Below are 13,648 nucleotides of genomic sequence, written 5' to 3' on the forward strand. Positions count from 1 at the left end.
ACAGTATAACAAACATTATTGCAGGCATTTGGGATATGACAGGGAAGAGACCATTGTCCCCACTCTTACAGAGCCTCTGTTCTAATGGGGAAGTTAAGCAATAATCAAAATAAGTAAGATATGTAGTATATTAAATGGTAATGAATGCAGGGAGAAAAATAAAGCAGGGGAAAGCAGCAAGGAATTCAGGGATGGGAGTGTCAAAAATTTAGATAGGGTGTAGGGTAACCCATGAAAGCTCCCCTGAGAAAATGGCATTTCTGCAAATCCTGAGGGAGGTAAGAGAACATGCAGGTATCCAAGGAAAGAGTGTTCTCGGCAGGAGCTCTCAGGTAGGAGCTGAGCTGGCAAGGAGGCTGATGTGGCTCCAGAAGGAGTAAGAAACAAGATCAAAGAGGAAGTGGGGTCAGAGGGCCCAGGGCCTGTGTGCTGTTGTAAAGACTTTGGCTTTTAGGGTGGAAAGCCATTAGAGGGTCTGAGGGGTTTTTTTTAACTTCTTACCATGGAAAAATGTAATCATATATACCCAGAACGCTACAGTGAGTCCTCTTGACGACTCATTCATCTTTAACAGCTTTCACTTTGGGAGGACTTTGAGCAGAGGAGTGTCCACATTTGGCATGACCTGACTTGAACAGGATCACCTAGGAGAACAGGCCATGGGGAAGTGGGGGAGGCATAGGAAGCACAGGAGCAAAAACTCAGGAAACTAATCATGGAGGCTTGAAACCAGGGAGTAGCAGTAGAGACGGTAAGAAGTGGTTAGTTTGGGGATATCTTTTAAAGGTCTGACTAAATACTATGTATTTTATGCTTTGTTCAAAAAAAAGAATTTGAGAATGCACATAGTGCAGCAACGAGGGTAAGGAGATGTAGAAAAGAAATTCAGTAGAAAAGAATACTACTGTTTTATTTTCTATTTAAGAATCAACCAGGTTTAGGGGGTTCCCTGGTGGTGCAGTGATTAAGAATCCACCTGCCAACGCAGGGGACGCGGGTTCGAGCCCTGGTCCGGGAAGATCCCACATGCTGCGGAGCAGCTAAGCCCATGCGCCGCAACTGCTGAGCCCTCACGCCACAACTGCTGAAGTCCGCACGCCTAGAGCCTGTGCTCCGCAACAAGAGGAGCCACCGCAATAAAAAAGAGCCCGTGCACCGCAACAAAGAGTAGCCCCCGCTCACGGCAACTAGAGAAAGCCTGTGCATGGCAACGAAGACCCAGTGCAGCCAAAAATAAATAAATAAATTTATTTTTTAAAATAATAAATTTATTTATTTATTTATTTATTATTTTTTTTTTGGTGGTACGCGGGCCTCTCACTGCTGTGGCCTCTCCCACTGCAGAGCACAGGCTCCGGACGTGCAGGCCCAGCAGCCATGGCTCACGGGCCCAGCCGCTCCGCGGCATGTGGGATCTTCCCAGACCGGGGCACGAACCCGTGTCCCCTGCATCGGCAGGCGGATTCTCAACCACTGCGCCACCAGGGAAGCCCTATTTTTTTTAATAAATAAATTTATTTTAAAAAATAAATAAAAGAATAAACCAGGTTTATAAGCCAGGGTCCAAAAAAAAACTGGCCTATAAATGAACATTTGCAACACAATTCATCCATAAGTTACATATTATTTTGTAACGATGAACAATTGGGCCATGCAAAGGGTAAACATTTATTTTTAATTTATTAATGAGATAGTGACACCTGTTGAGGTGCAAGTCCCCAGCAGTCCCCAGAGTTAGCAATAGTGTGTTGCTTGATTTTCTGAAAGAAGTATGATTTATAAGTGGGATGTAATGAAACTGAAAATTCAAATAAAACAAAAACTAGGGGTCCAAGTATGACAAAAACCTCAAAACTTGAAAAGTGGAGTTTTACATAGATAGTGATTTTATTCTACTTCTCTACGTACTTGATGAAGCCCTCTTTGTCTATTTTGTTGTGTTTCACGGCCCAGTTTGCCCTTCCAATCCCAGGCAAACATCTGAGCCATATGTGCTATTGGTCAAATAAGTAGGACAATAAATACTGGAAAAACAACCATGTTATCAACAGTGAGTGGGTCAAAGAGGATATTTTCATGTCATCCCATCTTATAAGAACACTGCACCTACATTCAGAAGACTCAGGATGAATTCCAACATCCTCCAGATCTTGACCGTCTCACCTTGGGTTACGTCATTTGTTAATCTGTCTAAACTTCTGTTTTCTTATCTGCGGAATGGGGATGATAGTGCCAAGTCTGTCTGCTTCACAGGGTCATTGGGAGATCCAGGAGGGAAACAGCCCCTTTTTATAAAAGAGAAGGAAAGAAACTGGTGCTTCCATAGTACATGCCATGTGCCAGACACTGTGTGGTTCTCATAACAGGCCTCTGAGGTCCCATTATTGTCCCATTTTGTAGGTATAGAGCGTGCAGCTCAGAGAGCTTATTTATCTTGTGTAAGCCCACAGAGCTGGAAGAAGAAAGAGCTGGGATTTGGTCCCAGATTGGATCAGCTTGAAATCTGCTGGCTTAAAAAGAAGGAACTAACTTTACCAAGCATCTTCCTACCCTATGCCAGAAGCTATTAGATATGGTTCTGTACTATCTTGTTTGAAGAAGGTTATTCAGTATTTCCTGTGTACTCAACAAATAATAAAGAACAATAAAGTCTATTTTGCATCATTGAGAGGAGGTATACTATGAAAATAATGTTCTTTTCTTTCCTGCTCCTGCCCCTCCTCTCCCTCCCCACTCCCTTGTCCTCCTTCTCCTCCTTTTTCTTCATTTTGTAATATGACTTGCACCGTAACAGAGGAGAATCAAGGCACAGTTTAATAATGTCTGTGGCATGATTTTGTTTATAAAGAAGCCTTACAGGGGGACAAGTGCACTTCTGCCATCTCACACCTCTCAGTGAGACCTTCTTCCCCACAACACACACCAACAAAACCAAACAAACAGATTTTTCAGGGATAACTGTCATGACACTGTGCTAGGCAAAGGAGAGCTATAAAACACTGTGCACACTGGACATATACAGAAGAAAAAGTGATTAAGCCAAGTGGCAGCCAGCGTAATGGAAAATGTGAACGGGCTTTGGAGGTGGACAGACCCAAGTTCAAAGGGCTGCCCAGTCACTCCAATTATAGGAACGATGGCAGTTTAAGCCATCGTAATGTGCCTCAGTTCCCTTGGCTGTGGCATTGGGAGGCACTACTGATCCCACAGGGCCGATGTGAAGATGGGCTGAGTTAACAAGTCCCCTTCCCTTCCATAAAAACAGAAAGTGCAGAAGTATAGGTAGATGTGCTCTGGGAGTTTAACAAGCAAGAGAGGTAAGACGGTAACCCTTCAGTTGCCAGTTGGTTTTGCCATCTTCCTGTTGCAATAAACTCTGTACAATTTTCCTGCCCTCTTCCTATCACTCTTCCCCAAAAAAGGGACAGTGGTGGAGTTTTGTGGGCTAAAGCGGTGAAGGGAGTGTCATGGAAGATTCAGATTTAGGTTGTACCCTTGAAGAATGGATGGTTCTACACAGGGAGGAGAAGGAAGGGACACCCTCAGGTGGTAGGAACCACGGGAAGGAGACCCTGAGAGGTGGTAGTAAGTACGACTGAGGAGATGATGAGTCGGACTCTGACCACAGAGCCTTCGTTTGTGCTGCTCTCCCTGCCAGCAATACTCTTCTCAAGCCCTACCCACCCCGCTGTCCCTTGTTCCGTTCTTACTCTTCTTTGAGAGCTCAGCCCTCGTTACTCCCTCAAGGAGCTTTCTCTGACTTCCTGACCAGGTCACATCCCTCTTCTGTGCGTCCTGTGTAAGTGCTTCACAGTTATGCACTTAACGTTTATTTGTGATATTTTTGAGTCGTATCGGTCCTACTCTTTAATTCCCATAAGAACAGGAGTTATGTCTGTTTTCTACTCAGCTGTATATCCCTCCATTCCCTGACCTCCTGCAGTGCATGGGACGTGGAAGGGGCTTAATAAGTACTCACTGAATAAATGGATACATTTTGGTTGTCGGTGAGGTAATAGCCTGGATAGCAGAGAGGGTTTATAGTTGAGATTGCTAATCCTGTTAGGTGCCAAGCACTTAACTCATTTAATCCTTAAACACAATCCTATGAAAGCAAATGTATTATTACTTTCATGTTAAAGGTGGAGAAGCTGATGTCCAGTGATGTTAACCATCCTTCCCTGCTGGCCCAGCTATTAAGTGACAACAGAGGGACTTGAGCACAGCAGCCCGGCGTCAGAGCTCTTGAATTTAACCACATTCCTCTGCTGCTTTAGCAGTAGAGGTCAAAGTTAGATACACAAGTAAAGTTAGGGTAGATTTCTGTTTGAAAAGTGTGGATTTTTCCCTCCTCCTCCTCCTCCTCTTCTTCAAGTATCATCATCATCACTTCATGAGGAAAAACTCAGCAGAAAAGAACTACTTCATGTGTCACGTGTCATATTCACGTTGACTCTGCATTCCGCCAAAGTGATACGTCCAAATTAACTCAGCAAGTAAAGTGGACCTTTCAAAATCTGATTCTTAGAAAATTCTAGATTACTTCTCTTAATCAGCTTTAAAGAACCAGTATGCACTTTTCCAGAGCATGACAGAGTTAGCTGCTTTAAATAAAAGGAGGTGATTTGAGTAAGTCTGGTATTATCTGAGATACTTGGTTTCTGTTTCTTACTCAAAAAGCAGATCTAACGTGTGGTCATCAGTAGGTAATGAGTCATAAAGCTCCTGGAAGAAAGGCTTGATTTCATCAAGGAAGCCAAGGACTCCTGAGCACCTCCAAGAATGATAGCTGTTACTACAATAACATAATTATTACTGAAATAAATAAATAACTAACAAAGCCCAGTAAAATATGTCACTCTGGAAAAAAGTCTTACCCTGGGAATAGAAGTGGCCTGAATTGGTCATTTATTCAGCCACCTGCCTTTAAACCGGATTTATAAACATTCACCTCAGGGCAGTTGTATTATTTAAAGGTCTCTAGGTAGAGGAATGTATTACAGTAATAAGATAGTGGTTAACACTGTGTATTGCTGTTATTTACTGGGCAGTGGTCTTCAAGACTTTACGTGCATTAATGTACTTAATCCTCATAACAAACCCGTGAGGTCCTGTTATTATCCGCATAATTAGGAGGAGCTGAACACTGCCCAAGGTCACAGAACTGGTGAATAGTGGCACTGTCTTCACACCTAGCTAGTCTGTCTGTCAAGTACATGCTCTTCCTGTGTCCCTTGGTAGCTGATTATCACCTTTGTCTCCTTGGCTCTAAGTGATAGCTTAACTTGTATTTAAGCCATTAGTGTTTATTAAAAGCTTGCTATGCTCAGACTCTTTAAAAAACAACCCACCCTTTCTGGCAGGTACAGTTGCTTTCTTGTAAACTTAATTTTCAAGGGAACCACTATGCAAAGAAGTAAAAGGGAGGCTGAATAAAAATAATCTGATTCTTCATAGAACAAATGAATTTCTGAGTCAGCTGCAAATAGCTCTCAGTCATTGTGGCATTTTATGAAGTATTCCCTCCCCTAAGGTAGAATTCCACTGTCTTCCTTAGCCATAGAGCCTGAAAATAGAAAAGAGTATTTTTTTGTGTGTCCCCATGCCTCAGCTTTCTTCCTTCAGTCAGTATTTTGGAAAGTCCACAAAACCCAGGGGCCTCCCTGTCGTTGCCCTGTGGCCTATGTGAAAAACCAGATGATGCCATGCTGACTTGAACTCTTTCAAATGGATCAAACAGCACATTAGTCATTGGCACATTTTTCAGGCCCTTTACCTCAGAGACTACCCAGTTCCTCATTCTTGCTACCCTTCGATCATGAAGTAATAGCAAGAAAAAGATGTGAGTACTTTTTGAGGAGACCTCCCACCTCTTTCCTTCAGTGCCTGTGACTGAGTCCTTCATAGTGGTAACGTTGAAGGGTCCAGGTATCCAAAGGGTTTGGGCTTTAATGGATGGATTCCTTCTGGTGTCCTGCTTAAGTGGAAAGCCTACCTGATTTCACCCAAGTGAAGCATTTCATCATGCCTTACACTGTTGCATTCCTATGCTCAGTGCACTTAAAAGTGAAATTACATGGTCTATTTCATGCTCTTTCACTGTTTATTTACTGTTGAAGAAGTCCCTGTGAAATATGTCATCACAACAAAGGCTGATTTCAGATGTTGACACCAAGACACAGAACTGACATCAGCAATCCAGGGAGTATGTAGAGACAACAGCCAACTTTGGAGCAAACCCAGAACTTTTCATTCCCTGTCCTACCCTGAAGGGCAAAGGCTTTCTACCTGTTATAAAAGGGAAAGCACTAAGTTCATAATTGGTTTTATGCCCAGGGGGCTTTTTAAGTGCTTAACCTGTTTAAGAAATTATTTATTTGTGCTCTGAGGTGGTCAGAACCTAATTTAATCCTAAGCATTCTTTGTGATTAGCTTGCTCTGCAAGGACTGGAGGACATTCCCACAGGTGGCTCTGCTCCTTGGGAAGGGGTGTTATCGGGTGTTATCGGGTTGGGAAGCAAACTTTTGCAGTGGTTCTGAGCCTGGGTTCAAGCAGAGAGACCCTAAGGTTTCCAGTGGAGCTACGCTGTGGACAGAGGGGAGTCTGTCCTTTGGTCAGGAGAGGGAACTTCTCTCCCCCAGAAGCCTCTGGGGAATAATCTCAGTTCTGATCAACTTCTCCTCAACTCTTACAGTGGGAGATTGGATTGGGAAAAAAATCCATACTGAAAAATCCTAACGAAACCATGCCTCAATGGAATATAAATTCATTTGATGGTATTTATAGTAGAAGTAGATCGGTGGAAAGGAATTCTGTCTGTTTCCAAGCAGTTTTACTGGCAAGCCTAGGTTTTTCCTCAAGTATATATCAGAAAGACATCCATCAAGGATCCATTGCTACATGAGATCTCTATCTGCTTTTTCTTCTGAGCTAAGGGTTGCTTGTGCAGATTAAAATATTTCTAACGATTGTATAGTTGGGAGGTCCTGGATTTAGGTCATATACTTCCTCAAAAAGAGACAGGGCTTCCTTGGTGGCACAATGGTTGAGAGTCCGCCTGCCAATGCAGGGGACACAGGTTCGTGCCCCGGTCCGGGAAGATCCCACGTGCCGCGGAGCGGCTGGGCCCGTGAGCCATGGCCACTGAGCCTGCGCATCCAGAGCCTGTGTTCCGCAACAGGTGAGGCCACAGCAGTGAGAGGCCCGCATAAAAAAAAGACACAATATGAGCTAAGGAGATAGGGTGACCAACTCTTCTCATTGTTAGCCCTGAAAGTCCTGCATCCCAGGAAACCACCTCACTCCCGGGCAAACGAGGATGGCCGGCCACCCTTTGAGGAGATATGGTGCATTTCCAACAGTTTGGCTGAATTTATCACAGTTTTCTGACTTATAATATTCAGGAAGTTTAAAAATAAGGCCATTGGTCTTTTCTGTGAGTATGATTTTAGTGTTGGGGCTTTCTCAAGGAAGGAACCTGTGGTCTCCTATAGAGGGCTGGAGAACCAACTAGAGGAGAAAGGGTGTCCAAGCTCTCTTTACTTAAAATGTCATTATCTCTTTGCAGTTTTCTTTTTATTGCTATTGTCATCATTTTAAAGGTATAACAATAAAAAATATAAATTACTTTAAATGGAAAAATCTTATAAAACAAGAGCTAAACAGGTGTCAGATCTAAGGGTTTGCACTTAGGTAGTACACTTATTTGAATTAAAGAAACAGATCACTGCAGGCCAAGTCCATGGGCTTGGGTGTCCATGGCCAACCGTCATAGCCAGGTCCCTGGGCAAGACTCTCTCTCCTGCCTAATCTCATGGCAGAGAGTTAGGACGGACTCTTTGTGCTCACCTCTTTCCTTCTCTTGATTTCCATCAACCAGTCAACCCCAATACCCTTCTCACTGATCTTTTACCCAGCTTTTATGACCAAAAATGCAATGAAGGTGCAGCTGAAAATGTGTTACTGGTTAGTAGGAAGGGGATACAGCATCCTCCAAGACGTGCTCTTCGTTCCAATTTTAACAATACGTGCTGTATTTTAAATGGTCTGCTTCCTGCAGAATATCTTTCACACCCAAAACAACCGCCATTAGCATTTTAATTTATTTCCATCTCATCATTTGTTCATCACATATTTTTCAAAACCGAGCTGTGGTCATGTATGTACAGATATGCTTAATTTTATATCATACTTTTTATACTTAGCTGGCTTGTCTTAAGCATTTTCCCATGTTGTAATATAGTCAGATGTGCTAACTTTGAAATGTGCTTCTTATATAGATCTGCAACTATGTGGGACCTGCAAAGGTTATTGTTCAGTTGGTCACAAATGGAAAAAACATCCACCTGCATGCACACAGCCTGGTGGGAAAACACTGTGAGGATGGCATCTGCACTGTAACTGCTGGACCCAAGGACATGGTGGTCGGGTAAGTGAGGGTGTATGATGTCGTGGAAGGGAGGTGCAGATCGAACGTGGCAGCCAGGCAACAGGCCCTTTTTATTAAGGGTCTTTCCAAGACCCTCAGAGAGCCCCAGAAAATGAAAATTTGAGCTCTCACTTGGACCCCAAGGACTCCGAAGAGTAAGGTGCCCACCTGACCGGATTTCCTTGATACAACCCACTTTGTACCTGTTGTCCTGGCCTAATTATTTATAGCACCCTCTTTCACTCTCAGAAGTGGCCCAGTTTGGATGATGAATTATACAGTCACTTGACCTCTGCGACATTTGTGCCACTTTTAGCAATATTTTCCTTCTGGAAATAAGGATAAGGACAAATTAGAAGAAAACTGGCTATAGCAGAAATCAGCACTTTATGGATGATTTCATACCTTTGGTGATTCCCTTAATGAACCTTAATTCTTAATTAATTAATTAATTCCCTTACTTCTCGATTTACAGTGTGAACATGTTGAGCATGAAGTGGATAGGTAAATATTATTTCAGTTCTGTGCTGCTTAGAAAGTGTGCACGGAAATGATAAGGCCGATAAGGGCTTAATTTCCAAAACATACAAACAGCTCATTCAACTCAACATCAAAATAACAACCAGATTAAAAAATGGGCAGAGGACCCGATTAGACACTTCTCCAAAGAGGACTTGCAGGTGGCCAACAGGCATACGAAAAGATTCTTCATCTCGCTAAGTATAAGGGATGCAGATCAATGCCACAGTGAGATGCCACCTCACACCTGTCAGAATGGCTGTCATCAAAGAGAACCCAAAGAACAAATGTTGGTGAGGATGTGGAGAAAAGGGAACCCTCAAACACTGTTGGTGGGGATGTGAATTGGTGCAGCCACTGTGGAAAACAGTATGGAGGTTTCTGAAAAAACTAAAACTAGAACTACCATATGACCCAGCAGTTCCACTCTTGGGTATATATACCAAAAAAACCAAAACACGAATTCCAAAAGATACATGCACCCTAGTGTTCATAGCAGCATTATTTATAATTGCCAAAATATGGAAGCAACCTAAGTGTCTATCAACAGATGAATGGATAAAGAAGATGTGGTATATGTGTATATATATATATATATATATATATATGATGAAGATGTGTGTGTGTGTATATATATATATACACACACAATAGAATACTACTCAGCCATAAAAAAGAATGAAATTTTGCAGCAACATGGATGGACCTGGAAGGTATTATGCTAAGTGAAGTAAGTCAGACAAAGACAAATACTGTATGATATCACTCTGTATGGAATCTAAAAAATAAACTAGTAAGTATAACAAAAAGGAAACAGACCCACACATATAGAGAACAAATGAGTGGGGAGAGAGGGAAGGAGGAGGGGCAATATAGGATTAGGGGATTAAGACATACAAACTACTAGGTATACAATAAGCTACAAGGATATATTGTACAACATGGGGAATACAGCCAATATTTTATAATAACTAAAGAGTATAACCTTTAAAATTTTTGAATCACTATATTGTACACCTGTAACATATAATATTGTACAGCAACCATACTTCAGTTTTTTTTTTTTAAGTGTGCACAACCAAGGATTACAAATTTGTTTTGGCCTTCATTAGACTTGAAATGTAAATACAAAGAGACATATTCATTTAAGGGTTGGTCAGAGAGATAAAACAAGCCATTTTTAATGAATGAAGTATTATAGAAATAAATTCAATTCAAAAGAAATTTTTAATTAAATTTGTCTAATTTTCAGGAATATCTTTCAGGGCTTCCTAATACTGGTTTAAATAGTTTACAGTAAAATCCCAGCTAATCTAGACTGTTCACTCAAAAGAAAGGAATTGTTTAAATCAACTATAATTAAGCCGATGGTAACATTTCGGGCTTTGAATTCCGATCAGGTTTCAAGTTGGTTGTTATTGGGGAGGTTGAACTTTCATGTTCCTTTGGTATTTCTTTGTTTGACTGTTAAAATTTTCAAGTGTGAAAAACCTAGAGAGCTTTCTTTTAAGTCACCAAAATCTGATTCTTTTGATGTCAGAGAAAAAAAAAAAATCTAGATTGGAGGAAGAAGCCTAAATTGATTTGAAAAATTCAACTATGCTTTAAATGAACTTGTTTGAACATCCTCTTGAAAGGCTGGCCTGTTTCCTCTTGAGAGTCACAGTTGGTTCATCGTTTGTTTTGGAATACCCTTACAGTTCCTGACTGACCTATGAGAGCTTTGAAAGGCAGGGTAATTGTCAAAGAGTTTCGGCCTAACTGATCACTTAGTATCTCTGCAGATTTACTCAAGTAGGCTACTGTCAGTACGAAGTGTGTATTCTCTTTGGTCCTGTTTAATGTGTGTGATAATCATATCCTTCAGAGGAAATTATACATGAAGTTCCCTACTAACAATATTTGTTATTATAAACATTCCAATATGTTATCTGTAATTTGGTGTTTCTGTGGTTTGCCTTAGTAGTCTTTGAGGATTTGGGGATGAACTAATGGTTATTTTGGGGACCTACAGCAGGAGTAAAAGTAAATTCCCTGTCTCCAAGGAAAGTGAGGAAATCTGTTACTCTCTTTTAGTGCTGGCGTGAGGGGTTCGGTAGTTGGAAGAATTCATTCATTCAACAGTTTGAGCATCTAAACTTGTAAATGTGATCATCAAGATGTCTGGTCATAGCTCTGTGGGATTTTCTAATACTATGCAGTTTCACCAAGAAATGTAATCAAGAGGATGTCTCCTAAGAGTTACAGTAGACTCAGTAGCCTCTCCCATTCAGAGTGCTCTATGAAACCTTGGTACTCCTTTTATAATTAGATTTTTAACTGAGAAACTTTTGCCTACAGTGTTTCCCAACATGCAGTATTTCCTTCGTGATTTCATTTCTCTCTCTTATTTTTTTTTTAAGTTTCCAATACCAGAACCTGTTGCATTTTAGTAGAAAGAGTCTCATGCTGGTGGTCTGGAAACCAGAATTCTATTTCCAGTTCTGTCACTCACAACAGGAGGACTGGGGGCAATTTGCATGACTTCTTGGGGACTTTAATTTCTTCCCTTATAAAATCTGAATGTTAGGCTACAGAATCTACCTCCAGGCCCTTTACATCCAAATTCTACACTGAACTAACATTAGCTAATATTATGAAATAACATGAGCCAACTTGCCTCATGTGTATTTACAGGATGTCAACGATTATTCTTATTTAGTTCTAACTTGTAGGTAAGAATAGCATATAGAGAAATTTAGGAAGATAGCCAGAGTTATTCCTTAGACTTGTCAATACTAGAAACAGAACCATGATAAGCAGTTTTCAATACAGTTTTGATTAAGAGTATAGATTCATAAGCAGGGCATCAATCCAACACATCAGAAAAGATATGTTGAGGGACTTCCCTGTTGGTCCAGTGGTTAAGACTCTGCGCTCCCAATGCAGGGGCCATGCGTTCGATCCCTGGTTGGGGAACTAAGGTGGTGCATGCCGGCCTTGGCATGGCCAAAAAAAAAGATATATAGAAAATGACGCTGAGAAGATAAATAACTTCTAAATAATCCAAACCAAAAGAATGACCTTTCTTTGGAGTGTTTCTCTTCACTTTACTCTCAGCATGAGTTCTCAGTAAGATTTAATTTATATTTTTGAAGGTATTTTGTTATCTATATTAAACTACTCATGTTTTAGATAACTAAGTCATGATTGTAAGTTTGATTGGTTTAATTTGGGGGGGAGTTGTCCTTTTAACTTCTTTTAGTTAGCTTTAATTTTGACTTTTTATTTCCTACTCACTTATTTAGTTAGTCCTTCGTGCCTGTCCTCATAAGAATCATCTTTGTTTGGTGTTTTATTTTCTATCCTGAATATCAGCAGTTTGTTTCAACAGCATTTTAGTTCTCTGAAATTTGCATTCAATGGAAACTGTTACTTGACTTTGCTTTAAGCCACCTTCCTCACCAATAATCACCACACCCTCTGCTTGCTTCCTGGCAGCTCTGATTTAGAGAGATGTGAAGTTTTTCTTTTTTTAAAACTAATATTTCCAGCATGTACCAATGGTAAGCACTCGAAGTAGATATATAAATATAAAAATACAAAACAGAAACAAGTCTTCCCTCAATGAACTAATGCAGATCATATTAAACTGCTATTTTTGTAGATCCAAAAAGTTAGCTACTGGCAGCTTCATATGGTTCAACCTTAATGCACAGAAAGGGAGCTGTTTGGAGAAAATGGACAAGGTCTGGACTGAGATTGGAAATATCCAACTTCCAAACCTAGGGTGTGTATTGTGAGTCAAGGGCTGCTTTTAAATCTCAGGCCAGCCATGAAGTCAATATTTGAGTCTGGAGAGGAAGAAAGGCCAGATGGAGGAGGCACTTTAGAATCCCAACCCAGGGACCTGGGGATTTGAACCTAGCCGAAGGGCAGAGGCAGTTCCCAGATGATCATAATGATGGCAGCATCTGGCACAGTGTAGAGGATTTCAAACCTGGCTGCTAATTAAAGTCACCTTTGGTCACTTTGTAAAAATACTGATACCAGGCCCTACTTCCAGAGATTCTGGTCTCATTGCCCTGTCTCATCGTGCAGAGCAGTGGTTCACAAACTTTAGGGGCCATCAGAATCACCCGGAGAGCTTGTTAAAACACACATGGTTGAGCCCCACCCTCAGAGTTTCTGATTCAGTAGGTTTGGGATGGAGCCCAAGAATTTGCATTTTAACAAATTCTTGGGTGATGCTGCTGCGGCTGGTCTGGAGAGTATACTTTGAAAACCATTGATGTGTAAGAATATGGCATTTTGAGTAAGAAACAGGATTTAGTCCCAGTCCCGTTACTAACCCATTATTAACTGTGATAACCTGTCTTTCTAAAAATTTTTGAAATGAATTTAAATACTGTAACATTCACCCTTTAAAGTATACAGTTCTATGAGTTTTGATAAATACTCATATAATCACCACAATTAAGGTGTAGAATAGTTTCATTCCCTCCCCCCATCCCCCATCCTGAAAATCCCTGTGTGACCCTTTGGAGTCAGGTTCCCCCCCAGCTCTAGGCCCTGGCAACCTCTGATCTGTTCTACCCCCATAGTTTTGCCTTTTCCAGAATGATATGCAAATGCAGACATACAATATGTAGCCTTTTTGGGTCTGGCTTGTTTCACTTGGCATAATGTATTTCACATTCCTCCAGATTGCCGAGTCTGTC

At 41.1% G+C, this 13,648-nt stretch overlaps 1 protein-coding gene across 3 annotated transcripts in view; it reads left to right on the forward strand.

The window, feature by feature from the left end:
- NFKB1 (nuclear factor kappa B subunit 1) overlaps positions 1–13,648 on the forward strand; it is a 124,383-nt gene that overhangs the window by 58,514 nt on the left and 52,221 nt on the right. For all 3 annotated transcript variants that reach the window (XM_059067303.2, XM_059067304.2, XM_067035551.1), the window contains one exon: positions 8,281–8,429. In XM_059067303.2, coding sequence (XP_058923286.1) covers positions 8,281–8,429 — 149 coding nt within the window. The remainder of the gene's footprint in view (positions 1–8,280; positions 8,430–13,648) is intronic.

The sequence above is a fragment of the Kogia breviceps genome, chromosome 6 (genome assembly GCF_026419965.1).
Source record: "Kogia breviceps isolate mKogBre1 chromosome 6, mKogBre1 haplotype 1, whole genome shotgun sequence".
NCBI lineage: Eukaryota > Metazoa > Chordata > Mammalia > Artiodactyla > Physeteridae > Kogia > Kogia breviceps.